Raw genomic sequence first — 27,392 nt, 5'->3', positions numbered from 1 at the left:
GCTAGTTAACAGAAGAGTCCAACTCTTACTGAAATTTGGTAAAGGAATAATAAAGTCCGATACATTTAGAAGCATTCTTCCACCTGTTCGTGACATTAGCAGAACCCTGAGGTCTGCGAGTAAGCCTCTACTCAAAATCCCGTTTGGTCGTACAGAAAGATTTAGATCTTCACCAGTCCCTTTTTTAGTCCGACTCATTAATGATGAATATTGAATAGGCTGGCACTATTTTAACTTACAGGTGGACCAATTTTAATGTGGTAAATTATTATTATTATTTTTTTTTTTTTTGTTTTTTGTTTTTTTTGTTTTTTTTTGTTTTTTGTTTTTTTTTTTTAAACTAGTTTTACCTTTTATACATAATGTATTTATATATTTTTATCAAATTTTGTAAAATACTACTTTTCAGCCTTTTGGCTGCCGTTGTATTTTGATGTCTTTTTATGAATAAATATACCTAAATGAAATGATTGTTTTAACGTAGCCATCGTGGCATGGAATCCCTATAGTCAGAATGGCTCTCGCCCATTAGGCTAGGCCTAGAGTAGTATTGTACGTGAAGCCGATAATACGATCTGTACTATAGAGGTATAAAAATAGTATACTTTATGACTCCGTAATCTGTACTAAATTTTGTATTTCATTAAATGTCAAATAAATATATGCTACTACTGTTATTATTACACTTTAGGCCTAGCTTAGAAAATCTACAAAAAATGTATTTCACAATGATCGGGTGGTCGTCGTTTGACAGGGAAGAGAGATGTAAATTAGGCCTAGTTGACAAACACAACGTACATGACGTCGCGAGTTTGGAATCCACTGGTGACGTGATTTTGTGAATATCTCATGAATATTAATGAGCTTCCCTAAGCTGCTGAAAAACAGACTTTCCATGAATTTACCCTAAAATGTATATGAAATTTAATTTTTTAAATTTCTCGTTATTACTTCTTCATTCTGACATATCTATATTGTTATATTTTTTTTTTATTTAATAAATAAACGATATTTAAAAGCAATTTTAAACCCAGAATCCCCCTTTAAAAAAAAAATCCCCCGGCCCATTCAGCGTTACAAAATCATATCCATAGCCTATTATTCGGACATGCAGTGATTCATTACTGATTTTTCTAAATTATGATGGGAGTAATGGGATGCGAGTAATTTAATTTGTTGAAAATTATCATTTGCATTTGCAACACAAATTATTGTTTTTCTTTTCTGATTGTGTTTTTCCCTCGAACCTACCACTCTCTATATTCACGTGTGCTATAGAGGGCGTTCGATTTAAAGGGAACAACAGACACGATAACAATAATAATGTCGACGTTGAATCTAAAATTCATTGAAAAGCGGTTTAGAGAAAGGTTAAATGGTGTAGATATTTTAGGAGATGTAAGAGTAGTACGGGAAGATGTAGTCAAATTACTAAAATTACCTTCTACAGCTTTTGGTAACGTCTGTTTCACATTTATTTAAAGGCCGAATTTCTGAGCCTTATTAACACGTCGCCGGCAAACCTGCATTTGCTGCCGACCCTGTGTACGCAACAGGAAGTGCCGACTAGGCCTAGGCCTGCATCAACATTTTCTATATAGGCCTAGTAGTAATTGCCCATCGTACACGGTCATACTAATTTACGTCCGGTAGGCTTTGGTATCGCCCATGTGTAGGGTTTATGATACAAAATAATATCAAGTACATGTTTACTAGCAAACAATGCTCTCTACCTAGCCTTTAGGCCTAGCTAGGTAGTAGTCTAGTAGTAGTAGTAAACTTATTTTTTATGTATTTTTTCAAATTCCAGAAACAAGTTAAAATATTGTGAAACTTTTCATTCTAAAAGTAGTAGTAGATAGTCAGCTTCTTCACCGCAAAACATCGCTTACCAAAGTTTAGAATAAACCTAATCAGTATATTTTGAACAACGTATAAAACACACAATCAAATTTCACAATAACATTAAAGATGTATTGTCCCTTAAAACACAAAAAAATTAAGGTCAAAATATTCTAAATTTTAATTGGTTATAGCAAAGTAATATTAAAGTTATTCACTTCAAGTCAAAAATTTGAGCCAAAAACAACAAGTTTATGTAAATAACAGGTAAATTAGTTTAATTACATTTCCTCTGGAAAATCGTCGCGAGCGAAAGTAAACAAAGATTTCAAACCCTGAGTACACATTATGCATGATGCTAATTAGGAATGTTTACAACTTTTCACGGTTGAGAAGGTGTTTTCACACAGATCGCGAGGAAGTTTTATGATTATGCATACAGAGTAGCCAAACAGGCGCATTGCATTATGAGATATTTTTTGAACAAAAAAATGACTGTATTTCAGTTAAATGATATTTTTTTCGACTAATTTTTGGTGAAAGTTAATAACTATTATGATACTTCAAAATGACCCACTTTTTTCGAAATCTTTTTTTAAAAATTTTTTGGAATTAGTCAAAAGGACATTACTTCAATAACATTTTTTATCATAAAATGCTGTCAGGCAATACCAGGAGAAGATTAGTATGGCCACCATACCCATCATCAATAGTAATGTAGGGAAACCAAATATATTAAAGCCGAAGACTAGATCATCCACTCCAATGCATTCAAATCGCAAAACACAACCATCTGGGGAGAGTTTCTCTCCAATATGGCTGCTGGCAAATCAACAATCAGACATGCCATTAATTCTTTGGGAGGCCGGGGAGCTAAGAGCCGAGAGTGCGCAATCATCTTGCATGTATTCTAAAACGATACTATACAAATTGTAAGAATTTGTTTCTATAAAGTTTCTATTGTCATTCTTGAAAAATATATATACAGTATACACTACCATGCATTCTGCCATCTAGCCTTAGGCTTTAAATATCACCAGGGAAACTAATGAGATAGTTGTACATCCAATCCAAATCCATCAGCCAATGATAATAAGTAATATACTGTACACCATAAACCATAAACATGTCATCTTCAAATTCTGTTTTTAGAATCATTTTTTTTATTAGATATTATATATGCTGGACAAGTGTTACAAGATGGCAAGAGTCTAGAATCATATGGAATGAAGCCTGGAGTTACTTTACATGCAGTCTCTAAGAGAGAGCCAGAGCAAGAAATTAAACCAGGTATACTTATTGAAACACAAAAAATGAAGGTCAAAATATTCTAAATTTATAGTCCATATCATTTGGCTATATCAAAGTTATATTAAAGTTATTCACTTTAAGTCGAAAATTCGAGCCAAAAACAAGTTTACGTAATTAAGAGGTAAATTAATTTGATTACAATTCGTCTGAAAAAACATCTGTATTTCAGTTAAATGATTTTTTTTTTCAACTAATTTTTGGTGAAAGTTAATAACTATTATGATACTTCAAAATAACCCATTTTTAAAAAATATTTTTATTTTTTGGAATTAGTCAAAGGGACAATACATCTTTAAAGAACAACAACTAACTAAAAAAAATATTACTACAATTCAGGATATCATTACTCTGGGATGTGGTTGAATAGAATCAATCAACTATACATACTGCAAGGCATTTATAATTGATATTTTTGTTTTCACAGAGCCATTTGATGATAAAGCCATTAATCAGCTTTTAACAGCACTACATGCAGCCCTCATCAATCCTGTACATCGTCATGCAGTAAGATATCTTTATCTAATCCCAGGCTCAGATCATGTGATATATGTGTCATGCTCACGCTAAAAAATAGGAAAAAAATCTTTATATAACAAGTGTGTATGTAGATAAAATATAGCGTGAATATGTGAAAATATAAATAGTACCATCAACAAAATTAAAAACTAGGTTGTGCATATTTATAAATCAAAAGGCACATTACTGAAAAAATTGAAAATGCTGTGGGTTATCAGTGGCTGGATCTCGATGGACATACAAATAAAATAAGCAAAAAGCTAAATTAGAAAGAAAAAGTAAAATAACCAGAAAAAAATTGCAGAGCTTTCGTGTAACACTAGCTACTAGTGCAAATAGGTTTTTGTACATTTCTTAGCCACCTATGAGTCACATGATCTGAGCCATAAAATAATTGTTGTAAACAAACACCCTATATTGGGACAACAGGGTTGAAATGATAGTCTTTCTGTCCATGTAACATTTATATTATTATTCCATATGTTATTACTATGTATTTCTGTTGATCATATATTACTTACACAGTATTTTTCTTTACAGCGAAAAACTGCACCACAATCATTTCTTATTTTTTAGATCACCATGTCATATTTCTTCTCCCTTGAAATTATCAACATTTAATGCAATGGTTACTTTTATATTTCGCAGGTTTACACCATTCTAAACAATCCAGATACACTGAAGAACATAGCTGCAACCACTCCAGGCTTGACCTCAGATCATGTTGCTATGGGTAAAGTTACATTATTTTATACTGTATATAATAGAAATCCCAGTTATTCAATACAAGATATTAAGAATCTTCCATTGCTGGCACTTGTTGAGATAAATGCGTTATCTACTAATTAGTTGACTGACTTTTCATTGCAGCTTTCTTACGAGATGCTGATCTTATCATACAAATTTCAGATCCTGATAATCTAAAAAAGTAAGTTTAAATGTTATAATCAAAATTTATCCTTTCATATCTGTGTGTATTTTGAGCAAGCATATTATGTGGTACATTGCATGTTCAGGTGTACAAATTCCAGGTGCCGTATTATTTTGATGGGTGTAGGTAATACCCTAACTCATGAAAACATTCATTTGTATACCAATTCCATACAGAAACAAAAACATTTAAACTGTAAGGATTTATTACTTTTTATTATTTTATTATATATATTATTATTATATTTATTATTTATAATGTGTTATTTCAGGATTGTAGAGAAGCATCCTGCTATTGGTCATGCTGCTCTACAGATTGCAGCATCTTCTGTAAGTGAGACAAACAGCCGATTGGGGGCAGTGTTATCGGGCCAAGAACCAGGTAAGCCATTTGAAAGTAAATTTGAGGAAAGTTTTAAAAAAGGAGGCGATTGCTAGTCATATACATCTGTAAAGCCGATTTTCCACTAGGCGAATTTGTTCGCGCGAATCAATAGTGTCATGCTATGCGCATGCATATTCGAGTTTCTGTCTGTCATACTTCCCTCTGCGACGGATTCTAGTTTATTTTATTTTTCGCTGCAACGAAATTTATAATTGTTTCTACCTTTTGCGAAGCGAAATGTTGCACAACCAATCAGAGCTCAGGAAATGAGCTATGACGCTTTTATAAGCACTTATGCGAATCGGAAAGCTCAACAGCCACGCGAGGAACATGAAGTCGCAGCTATTCGCTCATGTAGTGGAAAGATAGTAGGCGATTTTTTTCTCTACGAATGGGATTCGCGCGAACAAATTTGCCTAGTGGAAACCAGCTTTATAGGATCAGCAACCACCAGGAGCAACCACCGACCGTCACTACTGAGATTCGGGTGAGAACCCTTTAAAACGAACGATTTAAATTATTTGCAATACTTATATATTAGTTATTATGTTGTTGATTTTGTAAATGAATATGCTAATACTGCTTACTGTCAATAGTAAATACTGTGAATCTACTAAAATGCTAAAAACATCATATAAATGATATTGTCCTGAAACTTGTTGACTGGATTAAATACATATACTATATAAATATTCAGTATTACTAATTATTCTGTGCTTTTTAAAGGTTTTATGTCAGATGAAGAGATGGATACATCAGATGTAAGTTATTAAAAAATATAATTGTTTTTTGTTGTTGGTACTCAAGTACTTTTTTAAAGCTAAACTAATAAGCACCCATCAACTTGTTTTCTCATTCAAAGAAACATCACTACATCTATAAGGAAATATGGTTATCCAAAATGCGTGCCATATTCTATTTATTAGCATATATCTGTTTTAATAGGGAGCTTTAGATTTGCGATGACCTAGGAACATGCTAGGTCGGGTGTCATAGGTCATCGCCTCTTCAAAAACTGTGTCGAAGTGGGGAGCGAGAGTGGAGTTGTGGCTTGGTGGTTATGATGCTTGGCTACCACTCCAAGGGTCCTGGGTTCAAGTCCCGTCACATGTCAGGAATTTTTCTAAGGACAAAATTACAACTCCACTCCCAAAGACTTGTAATAAGACTTTGTTTATGTAGAACATCTTGTGTATATGTTTGTCTTGTGAACCTCTGAGGGTCCCTAATGATCAGCAATTGCTGGATGGATCACCCTCATCGTGTTTCCACTTTCGCACTGAATTTATATGACCTATTTACGTTGTTGATCATCACAATGAAAGCTCCCTACTAAAAAACATGTAAAGTTCTTTACAGCAACCCTTAATATAAACACTGTAAATAAATGGGTGTTTAATCAGGGTTATTTTACTAATTGCATTTCAGAGTTTTCTTTTGTTTCTAATGTCTTCAATGATTGTTTTAAACAAATTTAAACTTAATTGTGTTGTTACATTCCTGTTGTGTTGTTTGAATGTTGATATTAACTTGAAATAATATAGTGTGTTGATTTTGGCAATTAATTTAGTGTGATTTTCCTAAAACCCTGTCTACACTATCAAACTTTAGGTGACGAAAACATGTGATATGCCCATTTATGGACATGATGATGTCATATCACTACCATGTTTGAGCATATCACAACCCAGGGGCGGTCGCAGGACTATTTTAAGGGGGTTGCCCAAGAGTCCAGGGCCATAATAGAAACCAAGTATTTGCGCCGCATGCCTCTCCTGGTGGGGGCTGTGGTGAAGCGAATTTTGTTAAATGACACCTCTAAGTGGCCGGAAATGGTACTCTCACGTAAAATTCATGATAAAACGGCAGTTTTCGTCGGAAATGACACTATATCTATCGGGCTACAGTAGTAAACAGCAGTATTTATCTCGCCTATTTTGTTTTGCCGGTAAAACATCCCTGCTTCTGCCCCTGCTACCATATTTGGGCACACCACACATTTTTTTGTCCAACTAGTTTGAATGATAGTGTAGACAGAGCTTAAAACTAATATAATTACATTGAAATCTTTTTTTAAATATGATTGTGCATGACTTGCCGTCTCTACAGTCATCATCAAATGCTCAGAACAGTAACCAGCGAAGACGGCAGACACAAAACTCACAAGTTCGACCAATCAATGCTAGCCAGTTAGCAGCTGCTCTTAATGCCTCTAGGGTTAGTATGTATGATCATGCTAAGTCGCTAGTTGTAGGCTAATCATTTGTGTTCATTCATACATCAGAACGCAGTCTTGCTTTGGTGAATCGTCAGTTTAGGCCCAGGGGTGGCGCCAGGATCTTCCCGACGCGGGGGCTACATTCCCCGACGAGGGGGCTATGCGAGCGAAGCGAGCATCACTAGGCTGGGGGCCAGGGGGCCGCCAAGGGCCCCCGGAAGCAACGCGTTCTAGCGTCATTTGAGGTCATTTTAATCAGATTTAGGGTAGCCATTTTTTCCATTTTTTATAATGCATAAATAAAATACTGCGTGCAAAAAAACGATGCGCGATGACTGTTTCAATCCATATTTTTCAATTTAAAAAATAAAAGTTCAAAGAAAATTTAGAAAAATAGAGTTGGAGGTCCCGGAAATTGAACTTATTATACTTCAAAACATGAAACAAAATATATAAGTCCCTATCATGGTTGTGACTGAGCTAAGAAATGTTTGAAAAATAGAGATGTTAGGTCCCGGAAAATGCACTTCTTGTACTTCGAAATATGACCAGCTTTATTGTTGGGGCTGAGCTAAGAAACTGTTTAAAACTAGAGCTGCAGGTCTTCAAAAAATAGCATTTTATACTTTGGAAACATCAGGCCTAGAGGCTTAAAAAACGCAAGCGTAGACCTTTTTCAGTCATGGAAATAAGTTTATTCCTCCCAAGTGTATGCGTGCGTACCATCTGGACTTCCGAGTGGTGAGAAATTCATGACATACAGGACATTGAAAATGTAATAACTTAGCTATAATAAGATGTTGGCTAAGCGAAAATGGCATGTTTTTTTGTTTAGTAATGGATGAAAAATTTATTTTAGGTGCCCCACGGTAAAGAAGGTTACTTGTAAATTAAAAAATTGGTGAACATACGAACAATTAACATAATTCGTTTTTGCTGCTGTAGTGTAGCGTACGTCGACGCAGTACACGACGTAACCGTCAGTAAACTTCGCCTGGAAAATAACTACAGTACACATTTTGGTCCCTGGATGGAACATGATATCACGCGTCTCGACCCAACGTTGAACGATTCGTACAAAGGGATACCGACAGACAAGTGCGAACCTAGCTATTGTTTAGGAGTAAGTTAGATCGCTGGCAATAATGAATGCATATAAAGTGCATAATATCACTCTGACGTACTCTCACGGTCAATGAAACGTCGCGGTTTTCTAGGCGCTGAAGCTAGCTACGAAGTGAACGCGAACGCTTTTTACTGTATATTATAATTTATTCCCCGACAAAAAGTACCCGTGTTCCCTTCGGTAACCGTCGGTAAACTTCGCCTGGAAAATAACTACATTACACATTTTGGTCCCTGGATGGAACTTGATATCACGCGTGTTGACCCAACGTTGAACAATTCGTACAAAGGGATACCGCCAGACAAGTGCGTACCTAGCTAATGTTTAGTAGTAAGTTAGATCGCTGGCAATAAATGATGAATGCATAAAAGTGCATAATAGCCCTCTGACGTACTCTCAAGGTCAATGGAACGTGGTTTTCTAGGCGCTGAAGCTATATGAAGTGAACGCGAACATTTTTTACTGTATATTATATTCCCCGACAAAAAGTACCCGTGTTCCCCGACGGGGGGGCTAGGCTCCCCGACGAGGGGGCTAGAGCCCCCGTAGCCCCCCCGCTGGCGCCACCACTGTTTAGGCCCCAACCTGTTGACGTCAACATAATCATATTTATATAACAAAATCATTATCGTTCTCACCGTTGTTACCGCATTATAAAACTGTGATGTTAGCAACAGCGCACATTTGTTCGTTACTTTAGTTTTATAATCTTTACAGTTTGCTTGTTTGTTTTGTTTTAATTTAGAAACTTAATTTAAAACTAATCTGTAATTATTAACGCATATAATAATATATACTGTACAATTCTGAATAAATAGGGAATATGTAATATTATTTTTTTAATATGATTATATTGTATTTTTGCAGGGAGCAGCAGCTAGTACATCAACAGGGGCTACAACCCAAAACACAACCTCCTCTTCATCAGGTCTACAGCCTATTACTGTTGACATGTTTACTCAGGCTATGGCCCATGCATTGCAGGCCTCTGCTTCCGCTTCAGTGTCCAGTTCACCAGCAAATACAAGTCGTTCGAATGGACAGTTAAAGGCAGAAGACTTAAAAGTAGTTTTTGTTGATTTTTTCCCCATTTGAGATTAAACAATATAGTAGGCCTGTCTGTATGAAATGATAAACACTTCAACAATTATTACATAAAATGAAAGGTTCACTATTTGGCTTCTTAGTATAAAGTATTGTGCTCAGACAATGAAATATGTGATGTTATGTTAGGATGCAATTTTCACACACACACACACACACACACCAATCCAAATTTTAGAAAACTACATATGAATTTTTTAAATCTTATGTTTTTATGTACAATACTTTGATATAAAGATAAGAATCTGACTACTATAATTTATCAGGTGGAAAATCCCCAATTTTTACAGTAATTTACAATAATCTATTTGTAGTATAAACATTATGAATATAGTAATCTTAATAGATAATTACCTAAAATGGGCATTGTGAAAAATTGGTATATTATAAGTTTCTTTGAAAGTGTTTAGTTTAGAAAATAGGGCAAATGAGCTGTCAACTATATTTATCTGACTACAAATTTCCTGTGGAAAATCCCACAATATATACAAATTAAGAGACACATTTTATGCAACCTCACTTTCAGAATGCATTTTAAATTGGTATATTATAAGTTTCTTTGAAAGTGTTTAGTTTAGAAAATAGGGCAAATGAGCTGTCAACTATATTTATCTGACTACAAATTTCCTGTGGAAAATCCCACAATATATACAAATTAAGAGACACATTTTATGCAACCTCACTTTCAGAATGCATTTTAAATTTGATTTTTTTTTTCCAGGAAGGGAAATTGCAATTTTTGTTGGTCTAATTATGCTTATTTAAAATATAAATTAATGATTAGTGCTTTTATGATTTTATTTTTTTGATGAACAAAGTAATAGAAGTAGATTGAATGTATGTTGACTGTTTTACATTTTTATCTTGCAGGAACAAATGCAAACACTACGTGACATGGGTTTTCCTAACGATGACCAGAATCTACGAGCGTTGCAGGCCAGTAACGGGATAGTGCAGGGGGCGCTTGATCTCATCATTTCTCAACGAGTATTATAGTCACACCTGATTTTTATTTGTATGTGAATGAACAAAATGTTGATAGCATTGATGAAAATGATGTTCTCGTATGTAATTCTATACAGGTATATGCAATTGTTGAGACAGGGTTGTCACAAAAATCCTTTGTTCTAGTCAAGACACATGCTTGGAATATGGTATGAGCTGACCATCTCTTAAGATGAGAGCAGTCACTGCTTTCTGTGGCCTGAATAAACTTAAATGTTAAAATATATTTAATTCTGTACATCATTTTTACAGTTGTATTATTAAACGTTTATGTCAGTGGTGTAACGCAGGGTCCGAATGGGCCCTGTATTGCTAGGATTCTTGTGTTTTTAGGCTTTTTCATGATTTTTTGACATATTTTATTTATTTTTTAAAATAAGTTTAGACAATACAATAAAAAATAAGTGACATGACAGTTTTTGTTTACGAATAATATCATATTTATATTTAAAAAAACGTTTTAATATTTGAGAATTTACGCTTTTGATAGTTGATTACTTTATTTACCGTATAAAGTCACAGGCCTAGCTGTAACAGTTTACTTTTAACGGCAGCTCCAGCGGGGCACTTACGACATCAGTAAATATAAAGGATGTAGCGGAACCTTGAAGTCATCGCTGAAACAACGCATTCTGATGTGTTCCGCATGCGTAAAAGCATGGATACATTTTAATCCATGGTGAAATGTAGAACCGCATATAAAAGCACATTATTGGAAATGAACTTTGTTTAAGTTTATTTTTAATGTCCGGCCTTTCCTATTATTTTGCTTTACTATTTATAGCCTAGCTGAATTTTTTTGTTTGCGCTGCTGCTGGCCCTCAAGCCAGACTCATAGGCATTACGTCACTGGTTCGGGTTCGGGTTTGTAAGTGACTATTCATAAGGCCATCTGTTATAATGGTGACTGAAATATCTATAAAACAGGAAGTTGCATGGTATCTACTCTATTGCAACTTATTCGTATTTGAATGAGCATAGAACCTGCTAATTTTTGCAATGCATGGCATACACCCAGGTTCCATAATTGAAAGAATGAATTGACGATTATGAAAAACAAACGAATCAAATCTTTTGGACATGATGTCGGAAAGAAAACGTAACGTAAAAGCATTGTGATTTATGACAGAAAAAAAAAACAAACAATGAGGTTATTTTCAACAATTTTATTATGCAAAATCAAGATGTCTAGCAACACTTTACATGAAAACACCACTGAACAACGAAAAGGCATAGCTAATTTACAGCACCATTCTTAGGTTAGCTTGCATATTGAGTTTTATAAGATGAAGGCTAGATCAACAACTCCAATAGTCTATTGAATTTCAAGACAGGACACTTTTCTGTGAAATGAATATATGTTGTTGAGGTTTTCCCTCTTACTGTAGTTACATATTCCGATTGTCTCGTGATCAAGCATTCAACTTATAACATCTTTTTTTATACCACTCATGTTTTACCTTATTGCTCAACATAAACTTCAACAATATTGACATTTCTTAATAATAATTAAAAATAAGTTAAAATCTGAAAGATTGAATTTTTTAGTCAAATTAATACATTTTGCAATTCATCTTTAGGAGCTAAACTGATTAAATGAGTTGAAATGATTTTATTTAGCAATTTTAGCACTGTTATTACCACATCTTAACATCAATCAAATTCCATTCACATTCTAAACAAGGAAATTAACTTACAAATATTGCAAACATTTATAACAAATAAAACAAAAAAGAAGCACCTTACAATAGATGAAAATGCCCACCTCAATTATTTCCTCCCTAATTTGCATAGTTGGTATACACCTGTATAATCTTTTTTTTCCTGATAAAATACATAAAATGTAACATCATTACACAACAAATTTCAAAAGGACAGGGTATTGATGTACATGGTATGTTCATTTATATTACCATTATTATGTTACCTTTTATAAATGAATGGACAAGTTTCAAACTAAAACTTAGTAGATAGAAGTTTATGACCATAAGATTTTGTTATTAGTATTTGCAGATACTAGTACAGTATTCAAAAAAGAAAATTAAAACAGCACTAAATATAAATGTTTAACATCAAGTCCTCTTGTAAATTTTGGATTCAGTGTTAAAAGAGGAAATTTCTTAATTTACTAACACTTAAAATTTAAAAATAAATAGTTTTATACGTACAGTATTTACATATTTTTACAGTAAATTAAGCTTTTATAAAGGCCTATACATTTAAGGGATAGTCCTACTCAGTGGTGGATCCAGGATTTTGAATTACAATTTGTGAAAGTTAGAGGGGCCAGCTGGGCCCATTGCATCCGCCCCTACCACCAACAACCTCCACTTCCCCTTCTCTCTCCAAAAAACAAATCCCCCAGTGTATAAGCCTTTAAATGTTTATTCATGTCCTATTCTGTTTATTTATATACAATTTACTATTGTAAAACTCAACTCCTATCAATGACTATTGTAACATTAAACTAAACATGTTTAACTTAACTAAACAATACTTAATAATGCTTTGAAAATTAAAATCTTTTTAAAATGCAGATCAAAATAAAAAATACCATAGAGGAGCTGAAAATAAGTTTAATATTGAAATCATGTTTGTTTGTTTTCATAAAAATCTTACGTATTAATAACATACGGATACTCTAGATATCCTTGAAAGAAATTGATTTATGAGAGATTATTACAATATCGTAGCGAGACCTTTGGATCAATTGTTTGACGAGAAGTCAAGCGTGACCAGTGCTCAGTGACTCAGCGCCTGATACAGTAATATTGACTCAACCCTTTGAGGGATACACCCTTACTGTAAACTACAGCTGATAGATTAAAATATAAAACATAAATGTATGTATTAAAATTGATTGGTAAGTCGTTTCGATGAGTAAAAAATAAACAATGGTAATTTTTTGAAATAAATATTTAGTCATCATCTAGGATGACTAAATAAGACAAGCTGCATTTCTTTGTGCATTCCTTAAGTGGTAGATATGTATCAATACAAGATAGGAGGAATACAAACTATATTGGTATGTATTGTGAACTAAATTCAGTGGTTAACCCAGGTCATTCTTTACTTTCCTGTTATTATTCTGAACAAGAAAATACACCCACACATATGTTGTTCTTTTAAATTGTTGGTTTTTTTAATAGGATATTTATAGTATATCTAATCAGATAAACTCTTTTTGTAATTTCTGTCTAATACAATGAACAATGTAAATTCTGAACCAAATCATTTTTATCTGATAACATGTATACAAACATTTTACAGTAATGTAATTGATTTACCATTTTTCTTATTTTACAGTAATCTTAATTTAAATAAAAAATAAATCTTATCTTAAATATATACACAGTAATGTACACTATGAAAATAAATAGAAATGTATTCTATAAATTGTACTAGGCACTTTGAAGACAAGCACTTGGTGGTGGACCTCCTTTGGTAATAAAAGTTGCTTCCTAACATCTCTGCATAACTGCAGCTCTGAGATTTGACGGTGGTTCTCTTCTTCTCTCAAGAGAAGACTTTGTTTTGAAGGGACAAAAGGAACCAGTCATCTTTCACAAAATATTAATATAATGTCACTGAATACAAAAAGACAAAAAAATGGAAATACTGCATAGATTCTTGTGCAGCTTAAAAAGCACCATACCAGGAGAAAAATCTTTTGAGCTTCCTTCGTTATTCGGTATGTTTAAGTACTGGATGGTTGAAGTAGCAATGAAGATGACACTGTATATGACACTTATAAGTGCATCATCATGATTGCAGCAACGCAGCATGTAAAATAACCAGAATGTTGATCATCGCCCTATGAACACTCTATATACGATTGCGCCAGCCACAGCTATCAGCGCTACCTTAAAGATTATGTCGATGTATATACGTGTTGTATCTACAATTGCGTTCTGAAAAATAAGTGAACATTTATATTTAAAAATGTATTGTCAATGTCAGTATTTAGTTTTATTCTGAGAATTAATATTTGCCTTGGGCATGGTTCTTCCTCGTCCCATTATTTAATGTTCTTACCCATCCACCGTTGGAAGCTATCCATTGACTTAGTCCATCACGAATGAATCTATATGTCCAAGTTACCAGGCGTCCAAAATAATCTATACAATTATGTTCCAGGGCCATGATGGTTAAATCACTACAGAAAAAGAATAGGACTACAAGTCTGTGGCAAGTCACACCCCCTGATTGGAAGAGCTCCGTCAGTAAGTCACTGTATTCAGCATAAGTTTCAATACTGCTCTGCGAATACTAAAGAATAACAAGCAAATATTTTTAACATCAAAACATTTATTAATACAATAAGTAAACAGTTGAGTGCTTTTCAAGCCTCAGTTTATAGAAACTTAATTAGTTTTAGTACATGTCTAATTACAGGGGCGGATGCAGGGGTGTTGTCCTAGTGGCCGGGGCAACACCCTTAATTTTTTACTAAATGTTTTTTTCTGCCACTAAATTGAAATTTAGATCCCATTTCATCAGATGCAATATCCATAAGGTTAATAGAAGTCCAAGGCTGGAAGAGAATATTTGTAAATTGACAGACTGGATCCTACAATTTAACCACCAGAGTCACCAAAACCGTGCACAATGTCGGCAGTTTGCATATTTACTGTATCTGGACTCTTTGGGCAACCCCATTCAAATAGTCTTGCGACCGCCCCTGAATTAGGTTATCCACACTCGGCAGAATCGAGATCCTTGTTCTGCACTTTTAATATGATATTAAAATATCATAAGTAACCACCCAAGTAAATTCTTTACTTATTGGCTAAGTGTATTATATACAGATATCCATAAATTACTAAATAAAAAGTTGTATGTGGTTACCTTGGTAGCTTTCTTCGTGACCTTTTCTCTTTCATCTGATCTAGCAAATTTATCTGCCATAATTCGTAACTCTTTCCCTGCTTTTGCCCAATTAGGATTGTTGTAACCTACTGGTGTCTTTACTGATGGACTATCCAAACCATTACTGTATTAGAAAAATGAAGGATAACTGTAAAGTCACTACTTGTTTTAGGCTATGGAAGGCAATTGCCTCCAAAAATACCAAAGTAAAAAAGACAACGTACTATCACAAACGAACAACGTACTATCACAAACGAACAACCTACTTTCACAAACGAATGAACTAATGTAAAAAAAACAACATACTTTCACAAACGAACAATTTTACACGAACAATATGCTTTACTAAATGATGTACTGTAGATTGCCGAATGAACTAAGGACTTCGTAAATAAAGAATACCAATATAAAGATTGACAGCGAAAAATTAAAATCTGTGTTTATGTGACATGTTTGCGCATGGATTTAAACGTGGCGTGAAATATGAAAGTTTACTGAAATCTGGCAACAACATTTAGAACCTGATGTATACCTCTGGTCTAATGTACAAATTTTAATATAAATTGGTATACTGGCATGGCTAGGGTCGGCAAAAGTTTTCTTTATTGATTATAAATTAAATAAATAACAATTATTTAGTGCAACAAGAGCTACAGGATGATAGTCAAGAATATGATCTAAGCATAAAGGAAACCGACTGCAATTTATTATGATTTACTGCAGCGTAAATCCCTCTTTTGAGAAACCCCCATAGTATATAAGGACATCATTTTGTTCGGTCCCAAAGGTGTTCCCTTAATAGGGATTCTACTGTATAAACATCAGTACATCCCGATTGTTAATGTTAATTTCAAAACATACAATGACATGTCTGGGCTTGTATTTTACTGAGACTACTATGTCGGTATTTATATAACAAAGGAAAAACCCAAACAATACTACAAAGAAACATTAAATAAGTCTATACAAGAATTGACCTTACAAACAAAACAAGTTCAACAGACAGTAAAATGTTCTAGAAAAAGGTAAACAGGAAACAAAATATATATGCCCTGGAAATTTGGTAGTCCTACACACATGATGTATTAAATGCTACAAATTCACTAAATTATATAATTAAATTTAAATTCTGTACTATATCAATACTCATGTTTACAGTATATAATGCTGGTATAATATACAGTATAATTAATACATTCACAGGAAGTACTAAAAGTAAATTAGGAAATACTGACATCATTAATCATTTTGTAACCAAGTAACTGTAGTTAATAGATCCAGCATTATAGATTAAAGAGGGCTAAATATTTCATAAAATGATAAAAACGATCCACTGGGTTGCAGAAAAATGTGTTTTAATTTAAAATAGACATGGACTGTTAAAATTTAGCTGACATTGGTATGGTTGGGGAAGACGCAAAATTGTTATTAGAATAATTATAATTGAATCTATCCGAGGTCCAAAATCATAGTTTTGTAGTATATGGTAATCTTCAGCTACACAAAGGTACTGTAAAACTGATGAAAATAATTTTCTGTAATGTCAATCTCAATCATATTAATATTTGGGCATTTATTGTAGTTCTAGTTAAATAATTTAAATATAACTTACGGCACATTCTTTTCATAAACTTGTTTTATCAAATCTGGTTCCTGAATACCCCTTCGTGACATCTCCGGTTTTAAAAAAGTCTCATGGTATAGAAATAACCCTTCCTTCTGCACTTCACTATACTTCTCACCAATTGCATTCTGATCAGGGAAAAAATGTTGACTTTTTACTCCGTCTACATGGTCTCCTCGATCATCGTTAAAATGACCTTCAATTACTAATGGCGTTAAACTTAACGAGTTTGTTCTGCGTCGAGCGAAACTAACAGGCGACGATTCCTTAGACGAATTGTTAGAATCTTTTGGCGAACTCCTTTTAACAACAGATGGTGATGTGGTCTTGTTTGATGCATCATTCAATAATTGATCATCAGTTGGTGCTGAAATTGGTTCTGGTTTATTTTTCTTCATGTTCAATAAATGTTTTTTTTTCAAAGAAAGTTTCAATAAAATCAGATTTCGTTTTCTTTTCACTGAGAGATGAGATACAAGACTTTTTTATTTCATATCTGAAACATAAAAAAAGAAAATTAATTTCTTTGAAAAATTAAAACAAATTAAGATCTTATCACTGTTGTTAAAACTTACATACAAAAATAAATATTAAACAAAACAATACAAAAATACTCTAGCTAAAATGGTATAATACAATATTTTTTTTTTAACATTAAAAAGCAAAACAAAGAATTTATTAAGTGTTGCATAGTGTAATACCTATGTACCTACTTACTGTGCTCTGATTGTAGTTACTCTAGTGAGTTGTGATGGCTATTTGTTTACAATACGACAGACACAGTGTAACAAAAACATAATGTCTATATTTAGAAATGACATCACCTTATTAGCATATAATGGAGTAGCAGGACAATAAAGAAAAAAAAACCCCATATTGTTTACAGTTTAGATGGTGCAGGTTATTTTAATAATTACTTTGGAAAATTGATTTTTATATTAATAATACTTTAAGTGTAAATTATAGTATTTATTTGTGATTAAAATAAATCATATTTATTGAGTAAGATTAAGATTAAGATTAAGATTAAGACAGATCTATTCGGGTTCAATAGAAGAATACAACTTACAATCATTTTTACAAATTCAGAAATACGTTTTATGCAAGTGCTAATTTTAGAAAATTACATTTTTGTTTATTTATAGTATTTAACTATGTGTGCATATTATATTTTAAACAATTTTTTAATTCAGGGAAATCCAATATTAAATTATGGCTATTTAAAAATAGTAAAGCCTGGTTTCCATAAAATCGCTACACCGTTTCCATTGAAATCGCTACACGCGCACATGTCGCCGACGCGCATCGGGGAGGTCTCCCCGATTCATCGCAGACAAATCGGCAAAGTTCAACCATGTTCAACTTTGCTGATTTTGTCGGCGATGAGTCGTATACGCGTGTACCAAAGAATATTTAGCGCTCGCGTACTAGATCCCTGATAAATTCTAGCATTTCCATAGAATCGCTACGCTCTGTCGGCGACAGCAGTCGGCGACACGGTGTAGCGATTTTATGGAAACCAGGCTTAAGATGTTTGTAAATTATATTTACTTTCTTTATATTTATTCTTTATATCAAACCAACAGTGTAAAACACCAATAACAGGTTGAAAATAAAAACTAAACTATAAAATATGAGCCAATATAAATATATACAAATGAAAAAGAAAATTTAAATAATTTCATTAATAATACATTTAAATTGAGAAAAATTACAGTTAAAAATATCTAAAGAATTATTTTTTAAAAGACAAGAATTGTACAATGACGAGAGTCTACAGAAAATACCATTTTTACAAACATTGACACGAGAAAATTTAACATGAAGAAAGGGTTTACTACGAAGATTACGAACAGGAACATTAAAATAAAACAACGAAACAAGATCACAATCAAACTTAGAAGTAAGACATTTATACAGGAAGTGCAAGTCCTATCTTGCTCTCCTAGATGTCGGGGAAACAATAGGAGGCAGGTTGGCTGTTGGGCCGACAAAGCGCAAGAACTTGTTATTGGTCCGATCAATTCTGGAGGCTTGAGAAGCAGGGAGTGAATTAAACTAAACTGGTTGGGTATTATTATATTATCACGTCACATCCTGAATTTTGAAATTGAGTGTTTAAATTTTGTTTGGTTTAAATGATTTTGGAAAGGAACAACTTTGCAAATGGCTGACTTTGTGAATGGCTGACTTCACTGGATCCCTGATGATAGTAAGATAGACGATCTGGCCGCCAATTTTTAAAACCCAATTACCCGCAGACCCAATCATCACCAGATTGATAAAAATTAGACCTTTAATGCTATATACACTAGCCTAACTACTACTAGACTATGCCTAGGCGCTACTGCAGTTTCGCATCTAAAACTTTTTTTTTTACGGTCTCTCAACATCACCTGCCGAGCAGCGGGTGAATGTTTTTAAATTGGGTAACTCAAGAGAGTGTGGTGCGAAAGTCCATGCACCTCCAGGGCCTACTTAATACTAACTAGGCCTAGTATTCCGGTGGCAGGAGGCAGGAATCACCATACAAAAGGGACAAATTGCCATCCAAGTTTTCTAGACCAGAATTTTCCATAGATTACGAATATGGTTCGTAATCAATCAGGATAGGAAGCGTTTTCAAGATATGAGGGGTCAATGTTCAATTTGGTCTTTCAAAACTTGTATGGTTATAGGTATCTATTCAGTCACCTTATAAAAAAAAATCCTTTGCAATTAACCAATCACAAAATTTGCATAAAAGTTAAAACCAAATAAAAACTAACATTTAAGACAAAAATGTGATCCTTTATCATTCTGTTAAGACATCAATCTATCATACACAATCAAAAGAGCAGATTCATCATACACCATTTGACATCTATAGGTCGTTTTGGGCAATAAACTACTATTCATCGTCCACATGATAGGGCATAGTATACCTGCCAACTTTTTCAGTTTTAATTTCAAAATAATGTTTTTCTGAATATTTGTTATGGATGCGCGAGAAATAGCTACGTATATACAAAATTGGCCCTCATTGAGACTCATGCATTATGCGTGAGGTGTAGCATAGGCAGATCCAAGTTTCCTCCACCTTTAATTTTGACAATGCAACAATAGGGGTGTCACGAAACCTAAGAACACGAAAGCTCAGACCCCCTAAGACCTAAGATCATGAAAGCTAAGACCCAACACCTAAGATTACAAATACTAAGATATACTACAGCTTAAAAACAATACTTGTTTATCCATACATAATTTTAAACACAGTAGGTTTAATTTATTACCATAAATATAATTTAATACTACCGCAAAACATAGATAAACTCACATTATTTTCGCCCGTTGAGTAAATGTATATTTTTTCTTTACAACAAACAAACTTGACGGGTTGTTTGTTGGTATATATTTACTCCATTGTGTTGGTTCAGAGGATGTTTTTCTTACGCACCTGCCTTTCTTGTATTTTGACTCCAAATTTGTTGACTAACTTTATCCTGAACACCACACTTTAAAATTAGGACTTATAAGTACTTTCAGAAGGAGAAACACATAATAACAAATAAATAAATCCTTTAAATTGATGATTTTACAGATGTGTTTCTTTGTATATTGTAATGTAACTCCTCGAGCTCCATGCTCAATGTTTTTGTTTCTATGGAGCGCCAAAAGAGCAACAATAATAGTACAAGTATAAAAACAGAAAGAAAACAAAACAAAAAAACTTATCATGATTTTTAAATTAAAATTTATTTGCCAGTATTTATTTCTTCGTACTTGCATGATTATACTATTATCATTACAATTTTAATTTTACATTGTTCCATCCACACTGTAGATGGACTCCACAGAGTTTTCAGCCCTCTATATAATGTTTGCTCTTTTGACGTTCCATAGAAACAAAAACATTGAACATGGGGTAGGCCTACTGTACTGGGTCCACCCTGTACTGTAGGCTAGTCATTTTGTGTGTGAGAAAAACGTCTGTAAAATCATCAATTTAAAAATGTATTTGTTACTTTTTATGTGATTCTTTTTCATGAAAGTGCCAATTCTAAGGTGTGGTATTCAGAATAAATGTTTGGAGTTAAAATACAAGGCAGGTGCGAAAGATAAATATTTGTAATCTTAGAGTGTTGGGTCTTAGCTTTCGTGATCTTAGGTCTTAGGGGGTCTTAGCTTTCGTGGTCTTAGGTTTCGTGACACCCGCAACAATAGGTTAACTTCACCATTTCAATTCGCATCTCTTTCTATTTATTGCATATCTTGGATTCGTCACTGTATGGTTTATAAACCTTAGAGAGCAAAAAAGCAATGTTGAAGCTTGTAGAAACGTTATCTAAGAATATGTTTGTCACTCATTGCCAAGTTCTGCAAATACTGTATGTTTCAAATGTTTTAATGATTACCTTCTTTCATAAGACTAAGAGACCACTTTTTCCTAGTTGATGACACATTTACTCAGATCTATAATCTTGGTCAATAATGCTTCAGATTTTCACTTTCATTGGCTAATAAAAACTGGAACCCACAACTCACTACACAGACAGACCACAATTTTTATATTAGCCTCGATATTAGCCACAGATAGTTTATTGCCTCAAAATGAATATTGCAGGCCTGCAACCATGTTCTGACCAATCTTTGCAAAATGTCAATGAATTTTGAAAAGTTTTATAATAACTTGTGCTTTAACCATTTATTTTTTTCAAGGTCAGCCTAACATTTTAAATCTGATTTGATGAATTTATAATGAAATAACACAACTTTACTGATCAAATAATTTGATTACTTGTAAAACCATTGATATTAATCATAGTTTGGACAACTTTTTACCTTACATTGCGTATGATTGATTAACAGGATGAGAAAACATCAAATTTAAAAAAAATGTTTTTATTATTATTTGTCCCCTTCTGCCACCGGATTATAGGTTATTCTATAGTATAAGGCCTAGAGTAGTAGGCCAACTATACTACTACTAGAATAGCTAGTAGAGGAGTAGTATTATCGGGTCCTCCTAAATACCAAGACCTGTCAATTTAAAGTGTTAATTTAATGAAATATGGTAGACTACTAATAGCATTTCCATCAATAAAACATCAATCAATTTTAGCATGATATAGACACCAAAAATGTTAATTAATCGACAAGCTTCGTGTTCGCGAAACGAACTGAGTTGATGCCATTGCGTCACAATGTCCGTATTGCGTAGCTAGGTAGGTCTTTGTATTTAGGAGGACTCGTATTATTTACTAGTACTACTGTAACTACACTAGCCTGCCTAGGCCCAGGCCTAGCTAGGCGGCGCTAGTTCCGTTTCGCACCTGTTTTTATTTCGACTTCCTTTTGACTCCAAATTGTTAAGCAACTTATTGTGAATACCACACCTTAAAATTGGGCCTCATAAGTACTTTTATGAAGAAGAATCACATAAAAAGTAACAAATAAGTCCTTATGATTTTACAGACATGTTTCTCGCATACCGTTCGCGAATTTAGCATACTCGAAGTTCAATATTTTCGTTTCTATGGAGTGCCAAAAGAGCAACAACAATAGATGGTTAAAAACTCAGTGGAATGCGTCTTCTTTTAATGCATTTATTATTGAAATACACGTTTAATTTTAATATATTTTGTCAATAAAAATGCTTTAACATTTTACTGCTAATAATTTGCTGTTTTCAAATAGCAACCAACCCTAGGCCTAACTAAGAGTAAGACTATATATAGACTAAGAGGAATATTATTATTATTTAGGCCTAGATCAGGTACAGCATGCAGTACATTCCTAAAAGTTCCTGCAAAAACCATGTACAGTATCAACAGTAATATTTTTGTTGCATTGACATTGATAAAATATGATAAAATTGAACGTAATTTTCACCAATAAATGCATTAAATATACGCAATTTACTGAGTTTTTAGCCCTCTGTTATGATTGCTCTTTTGGCGCTCCATAGAAACAACAACATTGAACATGGAGTATGCGAAATTCACAAACCGATGTGCGGGAAACACGTCTGTAAATTCATCAATCTAAATAAAAGGATTTATTTTTTACTTTTTGTGTGATCTCCTTCGTAAAAGTATTTTTGAGGCCTAATTCTATTAAGGTGTGGTACTCACGATAAAGTTACTTAACCAATTTTGAGTCGAAATAAACGACAGGTGCGAAACGGAACTAGCGGCCTACTACTCTACTACTAGCCTACTACTACTTAAACTACTAGGCCTAGGCTAGCTTGTGTCTAGGCCTACTACTAGGCCTAGCCTAATTTATTATTAAGCTAGTACTAACTATTAGGCATAGGCCTACCTACCGGAAAAACAAAAAAGTGATTTACCTAGCTGGGCCTAATAAGGAGGCTAGCCCTAGTATGATTCGGCCAAATTTGTTTTTTTGCACGCATGAATGGATAGCACATGTGTGTGCAGCGCCCTCTCTGCCTGGTGTGCGTGATAGAGGTCTCCCTAACAAATAAACAGTACAACACATTTCATTTGTTTGACAGTTGATTTGTGAGCATAGGTCTTTTTTGTACGCTCGTACATACGTCACTGACAGAAGATTATTAGTGTCTGACTCTCATTTATTTTTCACTCAAATCATAGTGACAAATAATGAATGTTACCGAAGTGCATGCAATTCATGCAACCTATGACTACGGGGGTGATTCAACAGAACACAATTATAAAATACAACAGCGCGAGCCACAAACAAATGCTTAATTTTAGTATTAGTAATAATTTATAAAACAATTACAATAATGAATCAGTCTTGTTTATACTTTAGTTTCATCATAATGACGTTCATTATGCATATTTATGACATAACGAATAGAATGATCATGAAATGACGTAATATAATATGAATTTTAAATTTTTTTTTCACTTACTGTACTTTGATTTGTTTTTTTCTATTTTGAGCTAATTTGTGCCTTTTTATATATTTTAAGAAAATATGTTAAAGCCCCATTCCCTACGTTTTTTAGATCTAATTTAAGATCACAAACTATATTTAATGTAAAAATAATACTATATGGTCCTATTGCAATAACTTTTTTCGTCTTTAAACGGTTAAAAATGTGAAAAATAAGTCGATTCTAATAATTATAGCGGCCCGCTATAAATCCCAAAATGCATTGCGCGCGGATTGATATTTTTGTTTTTCACCTGTAATTCGCCCACTTTTCGATCGATCGTGAGGCCAAAACAAATGGAAGACTCCTAACTTTTCAGCGAAAATACCGGGTTTTCCCCAATTTGTATCAACGGAGTCTGGCAAAAATAGAAAGACAATTAATGCAGCAACTATACAACGTCAGGCTAGGTATATAGGTAGCGTACGATGTTCGTACGTTACCGATGTTTAACAGCTAGGCCTACAAAACTAAGCCTAGCTAGGCTAGGCCTAAGACCGTCCACGAGAGGTCGATCGCCGCGAGCTACTTAGGTAGTGCATTGTTTCTCACTTTTTATCATAATTTACCATAAAACGTACATTTAAGACAAGGAATGACATGGTTTAATGTTTTTAAAGTGATATATATGTATTATTTTCCAAAAAACGTCCAAAATTGCAGGGAAGGGGTCTTTAACATTGATCAAAATGCTAATGCGCTGAAATGAATCCAAACCGATTTGATTGAGTCAACCGGCTATTGTGACAAAATTCCTAAGGTGGCAAGAGGCATCCTCTATATGGCGATTACTGTAATTAGATAGTGATTATGACTGTTAATTCATTATATGACGCTGGGAATCACAAACCTCTTTCAATAAAAGAAAAACAATATTTATTTTCCATTAAAATACTAAAGCTGCATGCAGAGATTCGAACCCAAGCATACAGTAGAGTAGGCAAAACGGAGCATTACACGTTACGACAGTGTATAACTATAGTCCATTTATACATGCTTTATATTACGTAATTCATCGTACGTTTACGTCCGTCCGATTGGTATTCATGACCTAGCGTCGTGTTGTGGGTTTGATGCCATGCCGGTCGTGGTGGAATAGAGTTAAAGCTATACTAGCTAGCGCTACCACAACACCTTTTTATCTGTGTCTTTACGCCACTTGTATTCTAAATTTTATGTTTAGCGCCCTCAATGTCAGAAAAAAATAAGAAAAAAAATATAGACCTTTTTTTGTTTGATAATTAAAGCTTCAGTTTTTCGCTTTTAATCACTGTTTTACTACCTTCGATTAAGCAAAAATATTAATATTGTAAATTACACCATCCCCGGGAATTATATATGTGAAAGTTCGTCCTCTCTAAATTCCAATACTTTATTTCCGTGAATAGAATAATCGAAAATAAGCCTACCAATGAATGAAAATATATACAGTAATAATTAATCACTTTCTTTATCGAATGTATTATATAAGTTAATATTAAACTCAGCGAAACACCGAACTCACTGACATCTTCATTATCTTACAGTTTAATTCTAACGTCATATCTTTTCAAACTACAATTTATAATAGTAATAGTCATTATAAGTATACATTAATGCGCACGCGAAAGTATTAAAAATACCTTAGACCTTAGTTTCTTAATAAGAATACCATATTATTAAATTTTTTGTGAATAAAGAATAATAGAGAATAAAGAAAATGTTTAAAGGGTTATACGAACGATAATTACATTTTATACGTGTATTCATACATATTTTGATGACCACGAGTTAACTTGTAGGAGGACAGTTGTACGTTGAACCATCAACTGAGTACAATAAACTTGTTGTTCCCGAATCAAACAAATATAAAACAATAATTCATAAAAGAAGGAGTGAGAGAGAAAGGCACACAAACGAGATTCGAACCCGGAATATTCTGCTTTTTATGCATACATAACTATTAGATCATTGAGGCGCGCTTCCATGGTATGTTGAAATCCAATTGGATAGCAACGATCACCACTAAACTCCTTACCTCGGCATACGTAAAGTTGTAAGGACCGTTAATTGATCATAATACGAATTAAATACATTACGTAATATTATAAATTCACTAATATAACTTTAACAGGCGGATATAACCCTACATGCATGAATTCGATTCATTATTTTCCCTATACAAGTTAAAAGATGGATCTTTGTAACACAAGGTAAGCGCCGGCAATAGGCCACGTAAAAAAGTATGAAGTTTTTGTTGTATCAATGACACCGGAAGGGACACAATTAGGAAATTGCTACACGCAGACGATTATTCGTGTGTCTGATCATGTGTTAGTCTTGAAGCAAAATTGATTCCACTTCAAACCATCAATACTAAATACAAGAATCGGCAATTACAGGATGGAAAAGTCCCATTTGTGGTGTAGTGGCGGTATTGAGAAAAATCCTGAAATTAATACAAGATTAGGAGATTTAGGGGTTGTTGTGTTTGTGTTTCATCCTACTATATGTTGTCGAGCCGCATTGAATATGCCTCTGGATTTTTGAATACGACATGAAAATAAAATTGGTTGCAATCTTTCATTCAACACAAGAATATCAAAATTAAAGTTTTAATAACAATACACAAATAATGATTTTTGTAATAATAAACAATTTACAATGACATTTTTCTAAAAAGACAAATAACACAAGGAACTAGTCTGATCAATTTGTATTTACATTTTATTGTAGTTTTTTGTTCAGTCAGAGGTTTGGCATATTTTTTCTGCTGGTGATATATTACTTATAACATACCGGTAATATTATAAGATATTTATGTGATGTTCCGACTAGCGGAAATCATTAAAATGTTTATCGTTACTCAATAACATTAAAAAAATTGTGGTTGTAGGAATAATATAGGCCTACATTTCTAAAAGGAAAGGAAAGGAAAACCAGCGAGGTTACATTAATTTGAGTTAGAATATTACTGACCTTAGTAATGAAGTATAGTAAAGCAAATTTCGTTTTTATTTATTTATATTCATTTATTTTCCAAGCCAACAAACTCAAAGTTTACCAATTTACAGGAGGGGAACACAGACAAACGACACAGTTCTACTAATGTTGTTACGAAACATACGCAAATTATTTCTAAAAATATCTAACTCATGAATTTTAAGTTGGACTTAATCTACTATTAAAACCATGTTGTGATACATGGATGGCTAGGCCTATAGATTGAAATCGTTTTCTCTCTTTCTTTTGCAAGGCGATGGGGGTGCCCTTTACTCATTACCCACAATCCACCTGGTATTATAACACACATTTGAAACATTAACGGTTGCCAATCAACAAATTCTCAAGAATCACTTATTCATTATTGTGACCATTAATTAAGGTTCCTTTCACAAGTCTTTAACCAGACAATAGTACTTTACTAATGAGTAAATAATTAACAAAACCAACTACAAAAAGGCGTAAAAATGTTAAGGAATTTACCCGGCACTCATACTATACGATTCATGCAAACTTAAGATAACTAAATTACATTGAATTGACGGTACCTAGAATTCTGAGTGACGTCTAACA

The 27,392-nt window shown here is 33.4% G+C and overlaps 2 protein-coding genes across 6 annotated transcripts; one reads left to right on the top strand and one right to left on the bottom strand.

Moving 5' to 3' along the window:
- Positions 1–1,298: 1,298 nt before the first annotated feature.
- Positions 1,299–11,304, top strand: LOC140062329 (ubiquitin-like protein 7). 3 transcript variants are annotated; one of them, XM_072108490.1, is made up of 10 exons: positions 1,299–1,456; positions 3,013–3,132; positions 3,578–3,657; positions 4,318–4,402; positions 4,540–4,597; positions 4,872–4,981; positions 5,711–5,745; positions 7,094–7,201; positions 9,196–9,393; positions 10,303–11,304. In XM_072108490.1, exons 1-10 carry the CDS (start codon positions 1,324–1,326, stop codon positions 10,426–10,428), a joined length of 1,053 nt encoding a protein of 350 aa, XP_071964591.1. In that variant the 5' UTR covers positions 1,299–1,323; the 3' UTR covers positions 10,429–11,304. The 3 variants fall into 3 exon arrangements, with proteins under 3 accessions (XP_071964591.1, XP_071964593.1, XP_071964594.1); XM_072108493.1 differs by having other exon boundaries at positions 1,304–1,370; XM_072108492.1 differs by lacking the exon at positions 7,094–7,201.
- Positions 11,305–13,406: 2,102 nt separating this feature from the next.
- LOC140062330 (uncharacterized) lies at positions 13,407–23,331 on the bottom strand. 3 transcript variants are annotated; one of them, XM_072108494.1, is made up of 5 exons: positions 23,262–23,331; positions 16,919–17,426; positions 15,286–15,430; positions 14,473–14,706; positions 13,407–14,348 (listed from the first exon to the last, which is right to left on the bottom strand). In XM_072108494.1, exons 2-5 carry the CDS (start codon positions 17,326–17,328, stop codon positions 14,244–14,246), a joined length of 894 nt encoding a protein of 297 aa, XP_071964595.1. In that variant the 5' UTR covers positions 17,329–17,426; positions 23,262–23,331; the 3' UTR covers positions 13,407–14,243. The 3 variants fall into 3 exon arrangements, with proteins under 3 accessions (XP_071964595.1, XP_071964597.1, XP_071964596.1); XM_072108496.1 differs by lacking the exon at positions 23,262–23,331 and adding an exon at positions 17,644–17,681; XM_072108495.1 differs by lacking the exon at positions 23,262–23,331 and adding an exon at positions 17,648–17,679.
- Between the last annotated feature and the right edge of the window lie 4,061 nt (positions 23,332–27,392).

This window comes from Antedon mediterranea, chromosome 11 (genome assembly GCF_964355755.1).
Source record: "Antedon mediterranea chromosome 11, ecAntMedi1.1, whole genome shotgun sequence".
NCBI lineage: Eukaryota > Metazoa > Echinodermata > Crinoidea > Comatulida > Antedonidae > Antedon > Antedon mediterranea.
Note: the sequence above shows the minus strand (reverse complement) of the source record. Positions and strands in the feature narration are given on the sequence as shown.

Coding starts and splice junctions, on each gene's coding strand:
- LOC140062329 (XM_072108490.1), top strand. CDS start 1,324: ATGTCGACGTTGAATCTAAAATTCATTGAAAAGCGGTTTAGAGAAAGG. Junction 3,133..3,577: donor AGAGCAAGAAATTAAACCAG/GTATACTTATTG, acceptor TTGTTTTCACAG/AGCCATTTGATGATAAAGCC. Junction 5,746..7,093: donor AAGAGATGGATACATCAGAT/GTAAGTTATTAA, acceptor CCGTCTCTACAG/TCATCATCAAATGCTCAGAA.
- LOC140062330 (XM_072108494.1), bottom strand. CDS start 17,328: ATGAAGAAAAATAAACCAGAACCAATTTCAGCACCAACTGATGATCAA. Junction 14,707..15,285: donor TCACGAAGAAAGCTACCAAG/GTAACCACATAC, acceptor GTTATTCTTTAG/TATTCGCAGAGCAGTATTGA. Junction 14,349..14,472: donor TAGCTTCCAACGGTGGATGG/GTAAGAACATTA, acceptor CTTATTTTTCAG/AACGCAATTGTAGATACAAC.